Source organism: Bombina bombina, chromosome 3 (genome assembly GCF_027579735.1).
Source record: "Bombina bombina isolate aBomBom1 chromosome 3, aBomBom1.pri, whole genome shotgun sequence".
In the NCBI taxonomy this organism is placed as follows: Eukaryota; Metazoa; Chordata; class Amphibia; order Anura; family Bombinatoridae; genus Bombina; species Bombina bombina.
In genome coordinates this window covers 538,280,824-538,303,249 of record NC_069501.1, presented here as the reverse complement: position 1 = coordinate 538,303,249, position 22,426 = coordinate 538,280,824, and the positions used below count along the sequence as shown (strand labels likewise).

The 22,426-nt window shown below is 39.4% G+C and overlaps 1 protein-coding gene across 1 annotated transcript in view; it reads right to left on the bottom strand.

Moving 5' to 3' along the window:
- The window catches only part of LOC128652423 (protein argonaute-3), a 382,994-nt gene that overhangs the window by 150,418 nt on the left and 210,150 nt on the right, over window positions 1–22,426 (bottom strand). The window contains exon 11 of the mRNA XM_053705360.1: window positions 2,689–2,811. Coding sequence (XP_053561335.1) covers window positions 2,689–2,811 — 123 coding nt within the window. The remainder of the gene's footprint in view (window positions 1–2,688; window positions 2,812–22,426) is intronic.

Sequence of the window (22,426 nt, the reverse complement as noted above, 5' to 3'; positions counted from 1 at the left end):
TATCAAAAGAGCTGGAGTGATAACTCACGTTTTCCAGATTCTGTACACACTGTAAAAAGGCTAATCTCTTCTCTGGTGTTTTTGAGATATGAAGCAGAATAAACCTTCCCTTTGGAGGTCTGGAGATATGAAACCTATTCGGTACCTCTGGGACACTATCTCTATCACCCAGGAATCCTGAACAGACTTAACCCAAGCCTCTTTTAGTCTGCCCCTACCAGAGATAAGTCTGGATTGGGGGCCACACCCTCATGTAGTCTTTGAATCAGAGGAAGAATTTTTGTGCTGCTTGGATTTGTTCCAGACAGGGTTAGGTTTCCAGGTAGTCTTATGCACTTCTGTTTTCTGAGTGGATGTGGATCTATGATTCATGTTCAGACGAAAGGGACGAAAAAGTCCACTGGTTTCCCCATGTGTCTGGACTTCTTGTCCTGAGGTAAGAAGTCACCCTTACCCCCTGTCACAGTGGAAATAATGGAGTCCAAACCTTGACATTGTTTCCTATAAACGACAAAGCCAACAGTGTGGACCTGGAAACCATGTCCGCAGACCATGACTTAAGCCAAAAGAGCTCACCTTGAAAGAACAGCTAAAGCAGTATTTTTAGCATTAATGCAACAGAACTGTATGATTGAATCACAGATGAATGAGTTCCTTGTCTTCAAGGCCTGAATTTTGTTTTGTATCTCTTCCAAATTAGATTCTTTAGAAATTAAATCAGATGGGTAATCACACCAAAAAGCTGTTGCTCCAGCAACTGCGGTTCAGTGATACTGAAATAGCAATCCTCCCTAAAGAAATGCCTTTCTAAAGTAACCTTCCAGTTTCCTGTCCATAGGATCTTTAAAGGAAGTACTGTCCTCTAAAGGAATAGTCATCCACTTCCATTCTAGACTAAAAGGTCATTTCCTCAGGATCTTTATCTGACTCTGAAAACGAACCTTTAGCCGACACAGTAGATAACTCCTCCAAGTCTAAACCTGGAGAATGACTAACAGATCTAGCGCCAGAAGTGTTACACATTGATTCAGGAGTTCAATGTTTTAATTTGTTCTTATGCTTACTTGGAGGCGGTAAAGACTCAAGGGCTTCAGGAACTGCAGTTTGCAAAGGAGCTTTAAACCCCTCTGAAAAATCAGATAGCTCCTTTTTAGTTGCTATAGGTATCTTACTAATAGGACTTGGGGAGCTGGGAGTTGGAGAATGAGACTGTAGAACAAAGGTCAAACACGTGTTACATAATAGTGCAGGAGGGCAAACAACCACCTCCTTACATAGCAAACATTTATTGGTAGGGATCACAATAGCCATGTAATACAGGGTTAGCCTCAGCATTCCCAGTTTGCTCCATAATGACCAAATATATAGGAGATTCCCAAACTAGAGCGAAAAATAAAAACATCTATATATTTCTTGTATATATGATAATCCCAGACTGCAGAATAATAAAAAGTTTCCAAAAAATGTTTCCATATAATCCGATGGTGCCGGTATATTAGGAGTCTTAATGTTACAAGATAAGAATCCTCTGTATATCACCTGAATTTATAGTACTATTATATACCAGATCAAAATACATACGTCCCAAAATTTTTAATAATAATACGGCCGTGCCGTTAATAAAATATATACCGGAGCTCCGGTAGAGCATCTTACCCCCTCCTTAAAGGGACTATTAAGTCATAATCAGACATTCATGATTTAGACAGAGCATACAATTTTAAACAACTTTCCAATTTACTTTATTATTTAATTTGCTTCCTTCTCGTGTTATCCTTTGCTGAAAGGTTTCTCTAGGAAAGCTCAGGAGCAGCAAAGAACTGTAGGTTCTAGTTTCAAATTGGTGGCTGCATATATATATATATATATATATATATATATATATATATATATATATATATATATATATATATATATATATATATATATACACAGATTGTCATTGGCTCACCCATGTGATCAGTTAGAAACCAGTAGTGCATTACTGCTAATTCAACAAATTATAGCAGGAGAATGAAGCAAATTTGACAATAGAAGTAAACTGGAAAGTTGTTTATAATGGTATGTTCTACCTAAATTATTAAAGAAAAATTTGGGCTCTCATGTCCCTTTAAGACTGATAAGCAGTGGACTGCAACTCCGCTTGCTGCGCACTTCTCTGCCGCTGTGTCAGAAGGGCGGGCCCCCCCTCACCAGCCCTCTCCAGTCGCGAAAAAGGAGGAACTCCTTCATTTATCCGGCCGTGCCGTACTCTAGAGGGGAGATCCACAAGTCTCGACCAAAATATTAAATGCCTTAATGTATAATGGTTTAATAATATTTAATGTGAAGAAATTGTATGAATTTTCACAGTGATTTTAGGTTAATATAACCATTTGTAATACTGTATAAATAAATCTTTATGTCTTTAGACTTTTGAGTATTTCTTGTGGTGTAAAAGATATACGATAGACTTATAATGTGATATACTTCGTATGAAAACTAGAGAGGCTAGGCTAAATAGATTAAAAAATAAATTTGATATTATGAAGTTACAAATTACATAGATGTGTCTACCTCATCTATCTGAATAATGATATTTACATTGCAATTGTCTTATTTTGCCACCATGCCTCAAAAAAGAATGTTTAACAAAAATACATAGGGTACTACAAGCACTGTACCAGTGAAAAGTCAAGTGTGACATACTCGTCCTCCATACTGTAACATTGGAGCCGGTAGTACTCTGCCGGTCACGTGAGCCATCTCATCGCGAACTTTAAACTGGAACTCTTGGACAAAGGGGTCAGCATCATAATTTGCACTTCGGACCTAAAAATGTGGGGGGAAAACAGGCAGTTTATTTTACATTTATTTTTTTTATTATTATTTATTTATTTTAGTTATAATAGCAGAAAGGCTTATGTAATGATGAGGTTTGTTATGAAGTAAACATGGTGTAGATTTGCATTAGTGACTTTGAGAGGGATCATTTAAAGGGGCAGAGAATAAAAAACAAATCCATTATGCAAATGAACACAGTACTATTTCCTGCCAGGGTTAAAGTTTCCACATCGGAACTGTTACGATGTAGACAAATTGAAATCATGCGATTGTGCACACGATCGCGAGATATCAATTATTGGATCGGGTCTGGGGGGCGTCCCTATAACCCTAGGAACGCCCTCCAGACCACAAACAAATCCAGGAAGCGCAGAAGGCTTCAGGGCAGCCGTTGGCTATAACGTTCTATTCCGTCATAACGGCTTTAAAGCCCAGTGTAATTATGACGAAATAGAACAGCATAACAGCGCTAAAAGGTTAAACATGTTAAAATAGTTATTGCACAAAAAAAACAAAGCTAACAGGAGGTGCAAATTGACATTCATAACACCCATATTTTTATTTTATGATTCAGGTACAGCATGCGATTTTAAACAACTTATCTAGTTTATTTTTGTTTTCTTGATATCCCTTATTGAAAGGATACCTGGGTAGGCTCAGGAGCTGCTGATTGGTAGCTGCGCATGTATGCCTCATGTTATTGGCTCACCCAATACATTAACTAGCTCCAATTGTGTATTGCTGCTTTTCAACAAAGGATACACAGAGAATGAAGAAAATTAGATAATAGAAGTAAATTGGAAAGTTATTTAAAATTGTATTCTCTATCTGAATCAAGAAAGAAAAAAGTTTGGATTTCATGTCCTACACATACATATTGTTTTTTTCAGCAGACCCAACAGATTTGAACTAAAATGTTACTTATAAATATATTGTGACATGTGAGAGCTAAGCAACAAATAATCATTTTGCTTGTGATATATATGGTGGTGGAAAAATATCACTATAGTTTACTATAAAAAAGCTACTAGCCCAGAAGGAAAATAGTTACTAGTCCACTCTATGATAAAACTGGGAAAAAGTCAAACGTTTTACTCATCCAGGACTAGTTGAAATTTCAAGCCCTGCACACAATGATTGATCAAGTCATCTGCAGTTAAATCTATGAGAGGAAAGTTTTTAGGTTTACAAGTAAATATCAGTTTAAAATGGACAGTAAACACCTTGGCATCTACTTATCAAGCCATCGACTTTCTTGCATTCAACGGCACCAATACGCCCGCCTAAGTTCGCCTAACATTGCGTCCGCGGACCTGAATACGTTCTCCAAAATTACCAAAAAAGCTGTCAAAAAGCCGTGCACCGTCTGGTGCGATTAGCAGCGGACTGTTGTTAACTAACAGTCATCGATCTCGCTGCTCTTCTGCTTTTTTTCAGCTTTCTTGGTACCCTGTCACTAAGCACTCACACTATACTATACTGTTTTACCCCCTATACCGCCCCTATTACATTATTATGTTCCAATCAGCCAATAGAATGCAAGCTCAATCCTATTGGCTGATTGGATCAGCCAATAGGATTGAACATCAATCCTATTGGCTGATTGCATCAGCCAATAGGATTTTTCCTACATTAATTCCGATTGGCTGATAGAATTCTATCAGCCAATCGGAATTCAAGGGACACCATCTTGGATGACGTCATTTAAAGGAACATTCATTCAGTCGTTGGATGATTGGAAGAGGATGCTCCGCGTCGGATGTCTTGAAGATGGACCCGCTCCGCGCCAGATGGATGAAGATATTAGATGCCGCCTGGATGAAGACTTCTGCCCGTCTGGAGGACCACTTTGCACGGCTTCGTTGAGGACTTCGGCCCGTTTGGGTGAAGACGTCTCAAGGTAGGGTGATCTTCAAGGGGTTAGTGTTAGGTTTTATTAAGGGGGTATTGGGTGGGTTTTAGAGTAGGGTTGGGTGAGTGGGTGTGTGGTTGGTGAGTTTTAATGTTGGGGGGGTATTGTACTTTTTTTCAGGTAAAAGAGCTGATTACTTTGGGCTATTCGTAATTTAGTATAGGGAAGGGCTTTTTATTTTTAATGGGGAATTAGGTGTAATTAGTTTAAAAAACTTGTAATTATTTTATTATTTTCTGTAATTTAGTGGGGGGTGTTTTATTTTTTAAATTTTATTTAATTGTAGTTAATTGTAGTTAATGTAGGTAATTAATTTAATTATAGTGTAGTGTTAGGTGTAATTGTAACTTAGGTTAGGTTTTATTTTACAGGTATATTTGTCATTATTTTAACTAGGAAGTTATTATATAGTTAATAACTAATAACTATTCTACCTAGTTAAAATAAATACAAAGTTGCCTGTAAAATAAAAATAAATCCTAAGATAGCTACAATGTAACTATTAGTTATATTGCAGTTATCTTAAGGTTTATTTTATAGGCAAGTATTTAGTTTTAAATAGGAATAATTTATTTAGATTTATTTAAATTATATTTAAGTTAGGGGGTGTTAGGGTTAGTGTTAAACTTAGGTTTAGGGGTTAATACATTTAATATAGTGGAGGCGGTGTGGGGGGGGGCAGATTAGGGGTTAATAAATATAATGTAGGGGGGGGGGCAGAGTAGGGGTTAATAAATATAATGTAGGTTGCGGCGGTGTAGGGGGGGGGGGCAGATTAGGGGTTCCGAAGTATAATGTAGGTGGTGGTGAGCTCCGGAAGCGGCGGTTTAGGGGTTAAACACTTTATTTAGTTGCGGCGGGGTCCGGGAGCGGCGGTTTAGGGGTTAATAAGTATAATGTAGGAGGCGGTGGTGTAGGGGGGGCAGATTAGACTCGGGGTACATGTTAGGGTGTTAGGCGTAAACATTCCCATAGGAATCAATGGGATATCGGGCAGCAGCGAACATGAGCTCTCGCTGCTTTCAGACTCCCATTGATTCCTATGGCATCCGCGGCCTCCAGGGCGGCGGATTGAAAACTAGGTACGCTGGGCCGGAAAAGTGCCGAGCTAGTTATTTGATAACTAGCAAAAGTAGTCAGATAGTGCCGAACTTGCGTTCGGAACATCTGTAGTGACGTAAGCATCGATCTGTGTCGGACTGAGTCCGGCGGATCGTATGTTACGTCACTAAATTCTACTTTTGCTGGTCTGTAGGGTTTGATAACCAAGGCGAATCAGGCTCGCCACAATTACGCTGCGGAATTCCAACGTATTTGCGGTTGACGGCTTGATAAATACATGCCCTTGTATTTACAAGACTTTTCTGTTGGCTGCTTCTAAAAGATATATTAGCCAAGTCTAAATGTTTTTAAAATAAATTAGCATTGTGTTTGCTGCAATTGTTGTTCAATAGCCAAACTCCCCCCACCTTTTGCCTTTTGTTTGGACAAGCCAATCCGTGCTTTAGTTTGCAGACAACAAGGCTAGTCACGGTCATAACGTTTGCATAAAATGCATTGTTTTGCTGTTAGCAGTTAAAGCCAATAAGGGAACGATATGTAGAAAATCAGCACAATTACAAACAAACACAATTCAGAGCTATATTATAAAAAAAAGTACATTGAAAAGTTGTTTCATTAGGTATAACTAAAAAATTCTATATTAAAATTCCAAGGTGTTTACTGTTCTTTTTATTGTTTATCCAGATTGGTTTGAATTTTGAGATAGAAACCGCCAAAATGGCTAGAAGGTATCACCTTGTCCTTAATACTTTTAACATTTTTTGTTTGGTAGCTCTACAGCAGGGGTCAGCAACCTTGGGCCCCCAGATGTTTTGGAACTACATTTCACATGATGCTTAACACTCTTTAGGCTGTCTGAGCATCATGGGAAATGTAGTTCCAAAACATCTGGGGGCCCAAGGTTGCTGACCCCTGCGCTACAGGATTTTGTTTGCTTATGACTGGAACATATATAAAAAACATAATTTATGCTTACCTGATAAATTCCTTTCTCCTGTAGTGTAGTCAGTCCACGGGTCATCCATTACTTATGGGATATTAACTCCTCCCTAACAGGAAGTGCAAGAGGATCACCCAAGCAGAGCTCCTATATAGCTCCTCCCCTCTACGTCATACCCAGTCATTCGACCGAAACCAAACGAGAAAGGAGAAACTATAGGGTGCAGTGGTGACTGGAGTATAATATAAAATTTAGACCTGCCATAAAAAACAGGGCGGGCCGTGGACTGACTACACTACAGGAGAAAGGAATTTATCAGGTAAGCATAAATTATGTTTTCTCCTGTTAAGTGTAGTCAGTCCACGGGTCATCCATTACTTATGGGATACCAATAGCAAAGCTAAAAGTACATGGATGACGGGAGGGACAGGCAGGCTCTTTACACGGAAGGAACCACTGCCTGCAGAACCTTTCTCCCAAAAATAAATGAATTAGCTAGCTTAAGGGTTTTAAGCTTGCTTGTAATCTCATCCAATGGAGCTGATTCAAGGGTCTCTTCCAGAGACTCAAACCAGAATGCCGCCGCCGCTGTGACCGGCGCAATGCACGCAAGAGGTTGCAAAATAAAACCTTGTTGAACAAACATTTTCTTAAGGTAACCCTCTAACTTTTTATCCATTGGATCTGAAAAAGCACAGCTATCCTCCACCGGGATAGTGGTACGCTTAGCTAAAGTAGAAACTGCTCCCTCCACCTTAGGGACCGTCAAGCTTAAATTTGAAATTTGAAATGTCTGAATCCAGTTTATTTGGATCAGACCCGTCACCCACAGAATGAAGCTCTCTGTCTTCATGTTCTGCAAATTGTGACGCAGTATCTGACATGGCCCTAGTATTATCAGCGCACTCTGTTCTCACTCCAGAGTGGTCTCGTTTACCCCTGAGTTCTGGTAATTTAGATAAAACCTCAGTCATAACATTAGCCATGTCTTGTAAAGTGATTTGTAATGGCCGCCCTGATGTACTTGGCGTTACAATATCACGCACCTCCTGAGCGGGAGATGCAGGTACTGACACGTGAGGTAAGTTAGTCGGCATGACTTCCCCCTCGTTGTCTGGTGAATTTTTATTAACATGTACAGATTGACTTTTATTTAAAGTAGCATCAATACAATTAGTACATAAATTTCTATTGGGCTCCACATTGGCCTTTGAACATATTGCACAAAGAGATTCCTCTATGTCAGACATGTTTAAACAAACTAGCAATTAGACTAGCAAGCTTGGAAAATACTTTTTCAAACAATTTTCAAGTGATATAAAAAACGTTACTGTGCCTTTAAGAAGCACACAAAACTGTCACAGTTGAAATAACAATGAACCGGATTAGTTATAGAAAACAATTTTTAACAATAAATGCATTGATTTAGCAAAGGAATGCACCCACTAGCAAATGGATGATTAACCCCTTAATACCGGAAAAACGTATAACAATAAAATATAAACGTTTTTATCACAGTCAAAGCACAGTCTCACAGGTCTGCTGTGAGTGATTATCTCCCTCAAAACTAGTTTTGGAGACCCCTGAGCTCTGTAGAGACGTCCTGGATCATGCAGGGAGAATAAGGAAGACTTGTGACTGAATTTCTACTGCGTAGAAAAGCGCCAAAATAGGCCCCTCCCACTCATAATACAACATTGGGGAAGCTCAATAAACTGACTTTATTTAAAACAAACGACAGCCAAGTGGAAAATAATGCCCTTAAATTTTTCACCAAGTACCTCAGAGAGAAAAACGATTAACCTGCCAGTAAACGTTTTAAATATATGAAATGATAATAAAAGCCTGTTGCTAGTCGCTATCACTGCAGAAAGGCTATAAGTTATATGTATACAGTATTTTCTTAGTGAAGTGCCATTCCCCAGAAATACTTCAGTGCCAACATACATACATAACAGCCTGATACCAGTTGCTACCACTGCATTTAAGGCTGTACTTACATTTCAACGGTATTAGCAGTATTTTCTCAGTCAATTCCATTCCTTAGAAAATAATATACTGCAACATACCTCTTTGCAGGTGAACCCTGCCCGCTGTCCCCTGTTCTGAAGTTACCCCGCTCCTCAGAAGGCCGAGAACAGCAAATGGATCTTAGTTACGTCCGCTAAGATCATACACAAACTCAGGCAGATTCTTCTTCTAATGCTGCCTGAGAAAAAACAACACACTCCGGTGTCGTTTAAAATAACAAACTTTTGATTGAAGAAATAAAAAACTAAGTTTTAATAACCACTGTCCTCTCACACATCCTATCGATTAGTTAGGTGCAAGAGAATGACTGGGTATGACGTAGAGGGGAGGAGCTATATAGCAGCTCTGCTTGGGTGATCCTCTTGCACTTCCTGTTAGGGAGGAGTTAATATCCCATAAGTAATGGATGACCCGTGGACTGACTACACTTAACAGGAGAAACATTGACTTGGCATATGATGTAGTGACACAAATTTCCTCACACCTAATCTGCAGTATTTATTATCAACCCTTCAAAAACTTGTTCCCTTACCAGGGGGTGTCAATCAGCACGATCGTATAGGATCAGAGGCGGCGGACCAGTTAAGGAGCAGCGCTCTTAAGGTTCACGTGGAAACAGGGGCATCAGGGGCCAATCTGCATTTTTTTTTTAGAAATAGATCAAACTAATCTAATTAGATTCTATGAGGAAGTAAGTAAAAAACATAATTTATGCTTACCTGATAAATTTATTTCTCTTGTGGTGTATCCAGTCCACGGATCATCCATTACTTGTGGGATATTCTCATTCCCAACAGGAAGTTGCAAGAGGATCACCCACAGCAGAGCTGTTATATAGCTCCTCCCCTAACTGCCATATCCAGTCATTCGACCGAAAACAAGCAGAGAAAGGAGAAACCATAGGGTGCAGTGGTGACTGTAGTTTAAATTTAAAAATTACCTGCCTTAAAATGACAGGGCGGGCCGTGGACTGGATACACCACAAGAGAAATAAATTTATCAGGTAAGCATAAATTATGTTTTCTCTTGTAAGGTATATCCAGTCCACGGATCATCCATTACTTGTGGGATACCAATACCAAAGCTAAAGTACACGGATGAAGGGAGGGACAAGGCAGGTACTTAAACGGAAGGTACCACTGCCTGTAAAACCTTTCTCCCAAAAATAGCCTCCGAAGAAGCAAAAGTATCAAATTTGTAGAATTTTGAAGAAGTATGAAGCGAAGACCAAGTCGCCGCCTTGCAAATCTGTTCAACAGAAGCCTCATTTTTAAAGGCCCATGTGGAAGCCACAGCTCTAGTAGAATGAGCTGTAATCCTTTCAGGAGGCTGCTGGCCAGCAGTCTCATAAGCTAAGCGGATTATGCTTCTTAGCCAAAAAGAAAGAGAGGTTGCCGAAGCCTTTTGGCCTCTCCTCTGTCCAGAGTAGACAATAAACAAAGCAGATGTTTGACGAAAATCTTTAGTAGCTTATAAGTAAAACTTTAAAGCACGAACCACGTCCATATTGTGTAATAGACGCTCCTTCTTTGAAGAAGGATTAGGACACAAAGATGGAACAACAATCTCTTGATGTATATTCTTATTAGATACCACCTTAGGTAAAAACCCAGGTTTGGTACGCAGGACTACCTTATCCGCATGGAAGATCAGATAAGGAGAATCACATTGTAAAGCAGATAACTCGGAGACTCTACGAGCCGAGGAAATCGCTACCAAAAAAAGAACTTTCCAAGATAAGAGTTTGATATCTATGGAATGAAGAGGTTCAAACGGAACTCCTTGAAGAACTTTAAGAACCAGATTTAAGCTCCATGGAGGAGCAACAGGTTTAAACACAGGCTTGATTCTAACTAAAGCCTGACAAAATGCCTGAACGTCTGGAACATCTGCCAGACTCTTGTGCAAAAGAATAGACAGAGCAGAAATCTGTCCCTTTAAAGAACTAGCTGACAATCCTTTTTCCAAACCTTCTTGGAGAAAGGATAATATCCTGGGAATCCTGACCTTACTCAATGAGTAACTCTTGGATTCACACCAATAAAAATATTTACGCCATATCTTATGGTAGATTTTCCTGGTGACAGGCTTTCGTGCCTGTATTAAGGTATCAATGACTGACTCGGAGAAGCCACGCTTTGATAAAATCAAGTGTTCAATCTCCAGGCAGTCAGTCTCAGAGAAATTAGATTCGGATGATTGAAAGGCCCTTGTAGTAGAAGGTCCTGTCTTAACGGCAGAGTCCAAGGTGGAAAGGATGACATGTCCACCAGATCTGCATACCAGGTCCTGCGTGGCCATGCAGGCGCTATCAAAATCACTGATGCTCTCTCCTGCTTGATCTTGGCAATCAGTCGAGGGAGCAGAGGAAACGGTGGAAACACATAAGCCAGGTTGAAAGACCAAGGCGCTGCTAGAGCATCTATCAGCGTCGCCTCGGGATCCCTGGACCTCGATCCGTAACAAGGAAGCTTGGCGTTCTGGTGAGACGCCATGAGATCCAGTTCTGGTTTGCCCCAACGATGAATCAATTGTGCAAACACCTCCGGATGGAGTTCCCACTCCTCAGGATGAAAAGTCTGACGACTTAGAAAATCCGCCTCCCAGTTCTCTACACCTGGGATATGGATAGCTGATAGGTGGCAAGAGTGAATCTCTGCCCAGCGAATTATCTTTGAGACTTCTAACATCGCTAGGGAACTCCTTGTTCCCCCTTGATGGTTGATGTAAGCCACAGTCGTGATGTTGTCCGACTGAAATCTGATGAACCTCAGAGTTGCTAACTGAGGCCAAGCCTGAAGAGCATTGAATATCGCTCTCAGTTCCAGAATATTTATTGGAAGGAGTGTCTCCTCCTGAGTCCACGATCCCTGAGCCTTCAGGGAGTTCCAGACTGCACCCCAACCTAGAAGTCTGGCATCTGTCGTTACAATTGTCCAATCTGGCCTGCAAAAGGTCATACCTTTGGACAGATGGACCAGAGATAGCCACCAGAGAAGAGAATCCCTGGTCTCTTGATCCAGATTTAGTAGAGGGGACAAATCTGTGTAATCCCCATTCCACTGACTGAGCATGCAGAGTTGCAGCGGTCTGAGATGTAGGCGTGCAAACGGCACTATGTCCATTGCCGCTACCATTAAGCCGATTACTTCCATGCACTGAGCCACCGAAGGGTGCGGAATGGAAAGAAGAACACGGCAGGAATTTAGAAGTTTTGATAACCTGGACTCCGTCAGGTAAATTTTCATTTCTACAGAATCTATCAGAGTCCCTAGGAAGGAAACTCTTGTGAGTGGGGATAGAGAACTCTTTTCCTCGTTCACTTTCCACCCATGCGACCTCAGAAATGCCAGTACTATGTCTGTATGAGACTTGGCAATTTGGAAGTTTGACACCTGTATCAGAATGTCGTCTAAATAAGGGGCCACTGCTATGCCCCGCGGCCTTAGGACCGCCAGAAGCGACCCCAGAACCTTCGTAAAAATTCTTGGGGCTGTAGCTAATCCAAAGGGAAGAGCTACAAACTGGTAATGCCTATCTAGAAAGGCAAACCTGAGAAACCGATGATGATCTTTGTGAATCGGAATGTGAAGATAAGCATCCTTTAAATCCACTGTAGTCATATATTGACCCTCCTGGATCATAGGTAGGATGGTACGAATAGTTTCCATCTTGAATGATGAAACTCTGAGGAATTTGTTTAAGATCTTTAGATCCAAAATTGGTCTGAAGGTTCCCTCTTTTTTGGGAACCACAAACAGATTTGAGTAAAATCCCTGTCCCTGTTCCTCCTTTGGAACTGGATGGATCACTCCCATAACTAGGAGGTCTTGTACACAGTGTAAGAATGCCTCTCTCTTTATCTGGTTTGCAGATAATTGTGAAAGGTGAAATCTCCCTTTTGGGGGAGAAGCTTTGAAGTCCAGAAGATATCCCTGGGATATAATTTCCAACGCCCAGGGATCCTGGACATCTCTTGCCCACGCCTGGGCGAAGAGTGAAAGTCTGCCCCCTACTAGATCCGTTACCGGATAGGGGGCCGTTCCTTCATGCTGTCTTAGAGGCAGCAGCAGGCTTTTTGGCCTGCTTACCTTTGTTCCAGGTCTGGTAAGGTCTCCAGACCGTCTTGGACTGAGCAAAAGTTCCCTCTTGTTTTGCATTAGAGGAAGTTGATGCCGCACCTGCCTTGAAGTTTCGAAAGGCACGAAAATTAGACTGTTTCGCCCTTGACTTGGACCTATCCTGAGGAAGGGCATGACCTTTTCCTCCAGTGATATCAGCAATAATCTCCTTCAAACCAGGCCCGAATAGGGTCTGCCCCTTGAAGGGAATGTTAAGCAGCTTAGACTTTGAAGTAACGTCAGCTGACCATGATTTAAGCCATAGCGCCCTGCGCGCCTGGATAGCAAAACCAGAATTCTTAGCCGTTAGTTTAGTCAAATGAACAATGGCATCAGAAACAAAAGAATTGGCTAGCTTAAGTGCTCTAAGCTTGTCAAGTATGTCATCCAATGGAGTCGCTACCTGTAAAGCCTCTTCCAGAGACTCAAACCAGAACGTTGCAGCAGCAGTGATAGGAGCAATGCATGCAAGGGGCTGTAGGATAAAACCTTGTTGAATAAACATTTTCTTAAGGTAACCCTCTAACTTTTTATCCATTGGATCTAAAAAAGCACAACTGTCCTCGACAGGGATAGTAGTACGCTTTGCTAGAGTAGAAACTGCTCCCTCCACCTTAGGGACTGTCTGCCATAAGTCCCGTGTAGTGGCGTCTATTGGAAACATTTTCCTAAAAATAGGAGGGGAAGAGAACGGCACACCTGGTCTATCCCATTCCTTAGTAATAATTTCTGTAAACCTTTTAGGTATTGGAAAAACATCAGTACACACCGGCACTGCATAGTATTTATCCAGTCTACACAATTTCTCTGGCACTGCAATTGTATCAAGCTTAAATTTAAATGTAGAAATATAAGAATCAGGTTGCATCATCTTCCCTGAGTCAGAAACATCACCCACAGACTGAAGCTCTCCTTCCTCAGCTTCTGCATATTGTGAGGCAGTATCAGACATGGTTCTTAAAGCGTCAGTATGCTCTGTATTTCATCTAACCCCATAGCTATCTCGCTTTCCTCTAAATTCAGGTAGTCTGGCTAATACCGCTGACAGTGTATTATCCATGACTGCCGCCATGTCTTGTAAAGTAAACGCTATGGGCGCCCTAGATGTACTTGGCGCCATTTGAGCGTGAGTCCCTTGAGCGGGAGTCAAAGGATCTGACACGTGGGGAGAGTTAGTCGGCATAACTTCCCCCTCGTCAGATTCCTCTGGTGATAAATTTTTTAAAGACAGAATATGATCTTTATTGCTTAAAGTGAAATCAGTACATTTGGTACACATTCTAAGAGGGGGTTCCACCATGGCTTTTAAACATAATGAACAAGGAGTTTCCTCTATGTCAGACATGTTTGCACAGACTAGCAATGAGACCAGCAAGCTTGGAAAACACTTTAAATCAAGTTAACAAGCAAATATAAAAAACGGTACTGTGCCTTTAAGAGAAACAAACTTTGTCAGAATTTGAAAAACAGTGAAAAAAAGCAGTAAATCAAACAAAATTTTTACAGTGTGTATAATAAGCTAAGATCATAGAAAACACAGGCAGATTCTTCTTCTATTTACTGCCTGGGATAAAATAGTACAACTCCGGTACCATTTAAAAATAACAAACTTTTGATTGAAGAAAAAAAACTTACTATATTTCACCACTTCTCTCTTACTACCTCCATGCTTGTTGAGAGTTGCAAGAGAATGAATGGATATGGCAGTTAGGGGAGGAGCTATATAACAGCTCTGCTGTGGGTGATCCTCTTGCAACTTCCTGTTGGGAATGAGAATATCCCACAAGTAATGGATGATCCGTGGACTGGATACACCTTACAAGAGAAATATAGATAAAGGGGAAGCAGTTGATGTGATATACTTAGATTTTGCAAAGGTGTTTGATACAGTGCCACATGAGAGATTAATGCACAAAATGAAGGGACTGGGAATAGCTGAAAATGTTAGCTCATGGATAAATAACTGGATAAAAGATAGGGAGCAACGAGTAGTAGTGAATGGATCATACTCAGATTGGATAAAGGTACTGTAATTACTGGACCCTGTTCTTTTTAATAAATATATTTTTTTAAATCAGACTAACTGTTATTGTCTTTTTTTTTTTTTTTTTACAGACAATTAGAAACAGTAGGAAGCTCTTGCATGTACATACACAAATAAAGATTTAAAAAAATACTTATAGGGTTATCCATAATATGAGACAAATAAATTAATTAGTCCCTCTCCAAATATATAGTTGAGACTGCAATCTACAGCTACAACATAAGCTTTTTGTATAGTAAGAGGTAGATTTATCAAAGCTGAGGCGTACAGGGGCACGTATACGCGCCCCTGTATGCCTCAGCTCGCCTGTGGCGGGGCGAAATTACCCGCAGGTAATCAACATTGCACACGAGCGCAATCACGCGCGGGCAGGAGCTGTCAATCTCCTCGGTCGGACTCGGATTGGCAAAGAGCGTAGGGAAGCAGCGGTCTGGTGACCGCTGCTTGATAAATTACGGCGAGCAAGTTCTTGTGAGAACTTGCAGCCGTAGGGGCTTGATAAATCGAGCCCTAAGTATTGCAATATTCTACTCAAGCAAATAATGGCTTAAAGGGACATAATACTTATATGCTAAATCACTTGAAACTGATGCAGTATAACTGTAAAAAGCTGACAGGAAAATATCACCTGAGCATCTCTATGTAAAAAAGGGAAGATATTTTACCTCACAATTCCCTCAGCTCAGCAGAGTAAGATTCTGTGTAAAAAGTTATACTCAGCTGCAGCCCAGCAGCAGGTAAAAAAAAAATAAAAAAAAAATGAAATGAACAGCAGCCAATCAGCATCAACAGTGCTGAGGTCATGAACTCTTTTACTGTGATCTCATGAGATTTCATTGTAAACTTCCTTAAGCTGAATAGGGAAATAAGATGAGAGTGCACGTAGGCTCGCTCCTTCTGCTGTCCCGGGACAGACATACTGATTTGCTGCTTAGAAGTCTTTTACGTCTGTGGTAAAATATTTCTTTCTTTTTTACATAAAGATGTTCAGGTGATATTTTCTAGTCTGCTTTTTACAGCTATACTGCATCACTTTCATGTGTTTAAACATTTGGGTATTATGGCCCTTTAATTATATATTACGAATTATTTAAAAGTAACCTCAAGTTTTTACCTCTTTAATTATAGATGAACCTTAGTAATAAACAACTAATTGGAAGATTTCTTTGTTATACCAGAATGGTTAATTACACTAGGTTTCATAAAAAGTGCAGGAGCTATTAACTATTATTATGTGACTCTAAGTAATAAGGGAAATATACTGTATAACTCACAAGGGCCACTCTGTATCATCATATAGGGATATCCAATAGAGCTGAATCACTCTCAAAATGTAAATAAAACAAAATGAATTCTGCTTTAACTGTATCTAAGTCTTTACTCCCATCTAGTGGAGAAAACTGGTAAATACGGAAGATCTCAAAACAATTCACTGCTAATCTCCACTCTACCTGAGCATAAATCATCTAAAATCCTAGAAGTTTCCATATAACATTGTAATTGAAAACTAAAATTATATATGCGGCAATTATAATGTTCTAAATACAGGGGGTAGCAAGAATAATAGCGTATCTTGCATATTATTAAGGAGGCTAGATATTGCAATTCACCAAATTAAGATGATAGAGTTTAGCACCTAAACTGGTGTATTCACATACATACTGAAATATAAATATACTAATGTACTATAAAAACAAACATCCTAATTGAAGCTTATGTGTGTCTAATAAAGTGATCTGAGACACCACAGGCGTACAATAATCATATTATATTATATTTGCAGCTAGTTAAGGGAAAAAAAGGAACTTGGCATAATAAACTTGAACAAGAAGTAGTAACTAACTAATCTAGATTGAAGGTCCCATAGATATCTGGAAATCTAAGACTTCAGACACCATAGTCCTTATGAAACGTTCCAGTTAGACAGGATTATATCATTCGATCTATGTAGGCTACCGCACTAACAAAATGGGGTTAGTCTATTCTAAGTGGGATATAGTATCCTACCCCACGACGGCTCTCCAGAGCTCCTGTCCTAAAAGAGCAGCAGAGGACTCCATACAGACTTGTAGGTCAGACCTTTTAGCCTCCTAGAAATAAGGCTCTAGCAAAAGAGCTGATGTGTCACATCTTGTTGCTCCAGGAAAATAATTAGCAATCTCTTCCATGGCAACCAACCAAGACAAGTAGCTGACTATCTATGGTCAAGTAGCTAGGGCCCTTCACTACCGACCTCAGCATAGCACGCAGCCAAGCTGAATTGTCCCGTGGATCGTCACATACAGTATATCTCCCAATCTTCAATTTGATAAATTGAAGGCTCTGTGACCCGCCTCCAATGATCGGCCGCATCCCATGAGGTCAGGTCCATCCAAGAAATTGACACATCCTTATTCACATATAGATTTAACAGAGGGGTGTCCCATGGTGGATCAATGCACCTAGCAACTGGCCTCTGCCGCTCTCCATGGGTATTGTTTCCTGCATATCCTCAAGCTGAGTTATCCGCATCAAGCATCAAAACTATTGAGCATTGCCGTTTCGAAGTCCACAAAAAGGGCTTGTAGCATTTGCGAGACATCCTCCATAGTAAATAGTAGATAGAATAGTACAGAGTAGCTTTAGTTGCTATAAAAAGTGGCATTCGCTTCAATATGAGCTTGTAACCCAGATACTGGATACTGGGGGGGGGGGAGAATGGTAATGTGCGGCAGCCCAAACTCCACATTTCGTCAGCATCCAGTCTGATCACTTAGGCCACATTGCTAGGAAGCTCTCTTGACAGTTGTATTGTTTTGTTAAAGAGCATAGGGCAGGCAAGAATTTGAGGAATAAGCCCCCTGGATCCTTCTATTCCTCTGCAGTACAGAAACTACAGATGGGTTTATGAAACGGCATCTAAAATATAAAATCAAATCAGGAGCTCTTCCAAAACACGTCCTGCTGCTTCAATAGTAGGCTTCGCCCCCCCTTCTTAATATTTTTATTAATGACTTTGAACAAGGATTACATAGCAACATATCAATTTTTGTAAATGATACAAAATTTTGTAAGGTTATTAGGTCAGTTCAGGATGAAATTGCTTAGCAAGGAGATTTAGAAAAATGGGCTGGTAAATGTAAAATGAGATTTAATACTGGAAAATGCAAGGTTTTACATTTTGGATGTAAAAGTAAGCAGTCAACCTATTATTTAAATGGCACTAGACTTAGCAAAACAGATGAGGAAAAGGATTTGGGAGGAGTAATAGATAACAAGCTAAAAATGGGTACACAATGCAGGGCAGTGGCTTCTAAGGATAATAGGATACTAGCATGAATTAAAAGAGGCATTGATGAAAAGGAGGAAAGCATAATTCTGTCACTATATAACGCCCTGGTAAGACCTCACCTTAAGAATGGCGTGCAGTTCTAGGGACCAATCTCAAAAAAATGGCATTGCAGACTTAGAAAAGGGACACAAAACTAATAAGGGGAATGTGGAATTTAAGCTATAAGGAGAGTTTAGCTAAACTGGGTCTGTTTTCTCTAGAAAAAGGCACTTGAGGGGTGACATGATTACTTTATATAAAAATATTCAATGCCCATATACAGAGATAGCGGAAGCTCTGTTTATTCCAAGAAAATTGTTTGTGACAAGAGGTCACAATTTAGGGCTGGAGGAAAGGAGATTTAATCCCCAGCAACAAACGTTTTTTCACTGTAAGAGCAGTCAAATTGTAGAACTCATTACCTAAGGAGGTAGTAAATGCCAATAATTACATACATTTCAAAATGGTTTAGATACATATCTGTCTAGAAACAGAATTCAGGGATATAATTGCTTGTGTTAATTGGGTCACCTTTTTTAACCTCTTAAGGACATATGACGGAATTTTTCCGTCATAAAACAATTGAGCAAACTGAAAGCTGTGTCCTTAAAGGGTTAATGGGATTAATTTAAAGGGACACTGAACCCAAATTTGTTCTTTCCTGATTCAGATAGAGCATGAAACAACTTTCTAATTTACTCCTATTAATTTTTCTTTGATCTCTTGCTTTCTTTATTTGAAAAAGAAGGCATCTAATCTATTTTTTTGGTTCAGAACCATGGAAAGCACTTGTTTATTGGTAGGTAAATTTGCCCACCAATCGGCAAGAACAACAAAGTGTGTTCACCAAAAATGGGCCGGCATCTAAACTTACATTCTTGCATTTCAAATAAAGATACCAAGAGAATGAAAATAATTTGATAATAGGAGTAAATTAGAAAGTTGCTTAAAATTGCATGCTCTATCTGAATCATGATAGAAAAAAATTTGGGTTCAGTGTCCCTTTAACCTCAATTGGAGCTTTTATTATAAGTATATTAAGATTTGTATAGGTTGAACTCGATGGACTTTTTTTTCAATCTCATCTACTATGTTACTATGTTAATTTAAAAAATATGACAATTTAATAGTGAGATTGGTTCTTTATCTGCTATCTGGAAGGCCTATGAATCTCTGTATGTTACAACAACTACTAGCAACCAATTCCTTAGAAAAATGTTCTCCTAGACATTTTAATTCCTACATTGGGAGGAATCAGTCTGATATATGTAGTAGGAGAGTAGAGAAGTAACCAATGCACAGACAATGGACAGGTTATTGGTTAGATTGTAATATTTACACAAATTAGATGCTGGAAGAATCCAACAAGTCTGAGTCTTCTTATGTTGGTTCTGGATGCCTGTTATGTATAAGGTATGCATAAGCTAAGTTTATCAGCATCATCCAAATTATAATTCTGCATGCACAACTTCATACAAAAGATCTAAATACGTTCCTGAATTCTTCTTATTTCAGACAACTACAACTGCCATCACCCTGACATTTATTTAAACAGTCATTTTGTATACAAAGTAGACAAGGGGGTGCTATACTACACACAATACTTTAAGTAAAAGAAAAATCTCCCTATCTGATCCAGAAGAATAATTAAAGTCACCAGGAAAGCTCCTCTTCTAAAGGTGCGGGAAAACCAATATGTATTCACAAGGTAAAAACAAAAGGGCGCTTCATGGTGTAGACTATATGATTTATGAAACAGATAAAAGAATCCCAAATGGTTTACTCACAAGTGAGATGGCACTATATAGATGCATAGGGCAAATAGGCAGGCTAGATGTCGCAGCTACCAGCTAGCTTATGCATCAGGCAACAACCTCAAGGGGGATTCCTCCCTGGAAACGAGAGTCTCCAATATCCGGCCACAGGTAATCAGAAGCCACTTTCCACAAACAGTACGCTGCAAATGTGTCACAATCTCATAGCAGTTTAGCGCAATATGCTGTTACCTGTGGCCGGATATTGGAGACTCTCGTGTCCAAGGAGGAACTCCTGAAGGTTGTTGCCTGGAGAATCAGCCAGCTGGTGGCTGCGACATTCAGCCTGCCCTATACATCTATATATTTGCCCTATGCATCTATATAGTGCCATCTCACTTGTGAGTGACCCATTTGGGATTCTTTTATATGTTTCATAAATCATACAGTCTACACTATGAGACGCCCTTTTGTTTTTATCTTGCTGAGATATATTTGCCTGATATAAGGATCCAGGCCCTGTTTTTATGGCATTTTTAAACGGATATTGGGTTCACAATATTTCATCTGTAACTTTAACCCGTTCTAAAACAGCAATGCACGTTTAAACAGTACAAGCCTGGTAAAGTGCTGTGCCTTTTCATAAAAACTAAGGGGAAAGAACGCACATATATTCAAAATCCTTAATTGAAATTCTGAATTTTTTATGTCCAAATTCAGCAATTCTGATTTTATTTTATTTTTGGTCTAATACAGCCGTTGTATACTCTTGAAATATTTTATTTTCAAGCAAGATATATTTTTAAAAAGTAACAGGAATTGCATGTTTGAGCATAACTGATCCGTAGAGACAGATTGCTCATTATGGTGCTATTGCAAGTAAAAGCAAATTGAAATATATTTCAAAATGAAATTGTCATTGTAGTGCGAGAGAGAGAGACGATAAGCATGTCTGCTCTTCCTGCAGACCCAGCCTTTTTAAATGGATATGTTCTTAAGAACAATGGTTGTTGGTTTCAATAAGCAAAACATACTGTTTCAAAAGTACAGTGCCCCTTTAAAGCTAGTGTTGAAAATCATAACATCCAAATTTAAAGTCACCAGACTGTATTTTACACTCTCACAGTTTCAAATGACTCCCCTCCTCTAAAAGCACACAACCCAAAATATTCAACTGTAACACCAGCTCATTAGTATAAATACTACTAAAAAAAAAACCTGCATCTGATGTATTTCCCACTGTATATAGAGCTTCTTCAGAGAAGTTTCTTTAAGACAGTAACTGATGGAATTAAGTAAAATGACCACTACATGTGTGAACTAAGAGCAACTGGTGCAAGCTATATGAAATCCCCTATTGCCTTAGTGGCTTAAAGTGGACTGCCGTGCTATACTAGAGAAGGATGAAGCAGGGATGTTATGTGGACAAGTTGCACAGTGAATAATTTAAAGGGATAGAAAACTAATTTAAAAAAAAAAGTTTCCAGTTTACTTGTATTATCAAATTTCTTGCTACATTCTTATAACATTCTTGCAAAACTGCTGCCATATAATGCTCCAGACATGTGCACACTGAGACATGCTTTTCAACAAGGAATACCAAAAGAACAAAGACAATTTGATAAGATAAAAGTAAATTAAAAAGTTATTGGGTTTCATGCCCTTTTATTGTATACTAGATTTTTAATTGCATAAATGTTTTGTAGATGATCCATTTATAGAGCCCAACTGGGTGCGTTTTTGTAAAAATGCAAAGTTTTGCTTATTTTTAAATAACATTCACCTAGATTATAAGTTGTGCGTTCGGGTTCCAACACTGAAAAAATGGCATTTTCAGCGTTAAAACAGCACCGCAGCCATTACAAGTCTTGTCGGTATAGCTGTACCGCAAGCCTTTTAACACTACTATAAAAATGACAAACTATCTAATTACAAAAATTTAAAAATACAAAATTACAAAAAAATAACAAACACTAAATTACGAAAAATAACAAACTAAATTATCAAAAACAAAAAAGAATTACACCTAATCTAATAGCCCTATAAAAATAAAAAAGCCCACCCAAAATAAAAAAAAACCCTAGCCTACAATAAACTACCAATAGCCCTTAAAAGAGCCTTTTGTAGGGCATTGCCCTAAGTTAAGCAGCTCTTTTATCTGTAAAAAAAAATACAAAGACCCCCCCAACAGTAAAACCCACCACCCAAGCAAACCCCAAAATAAAAACCTAACTCTAACAAAAACCTAAGCTACCCATTGCCCTGAAAAGGGCATTTGTATGGGCATTGCCCTGAAAAGGGCATTTGTATGGGCATTGCCCTTAAAAGGGCATTTGTATGGGCATTGCCCTTAAAAGGGCATTTAGCCCTTTTGCATTGCCCTGAAAAGGGCATTTAGCTCGTTTACGAAAAGCCCAAACCCTAAACTA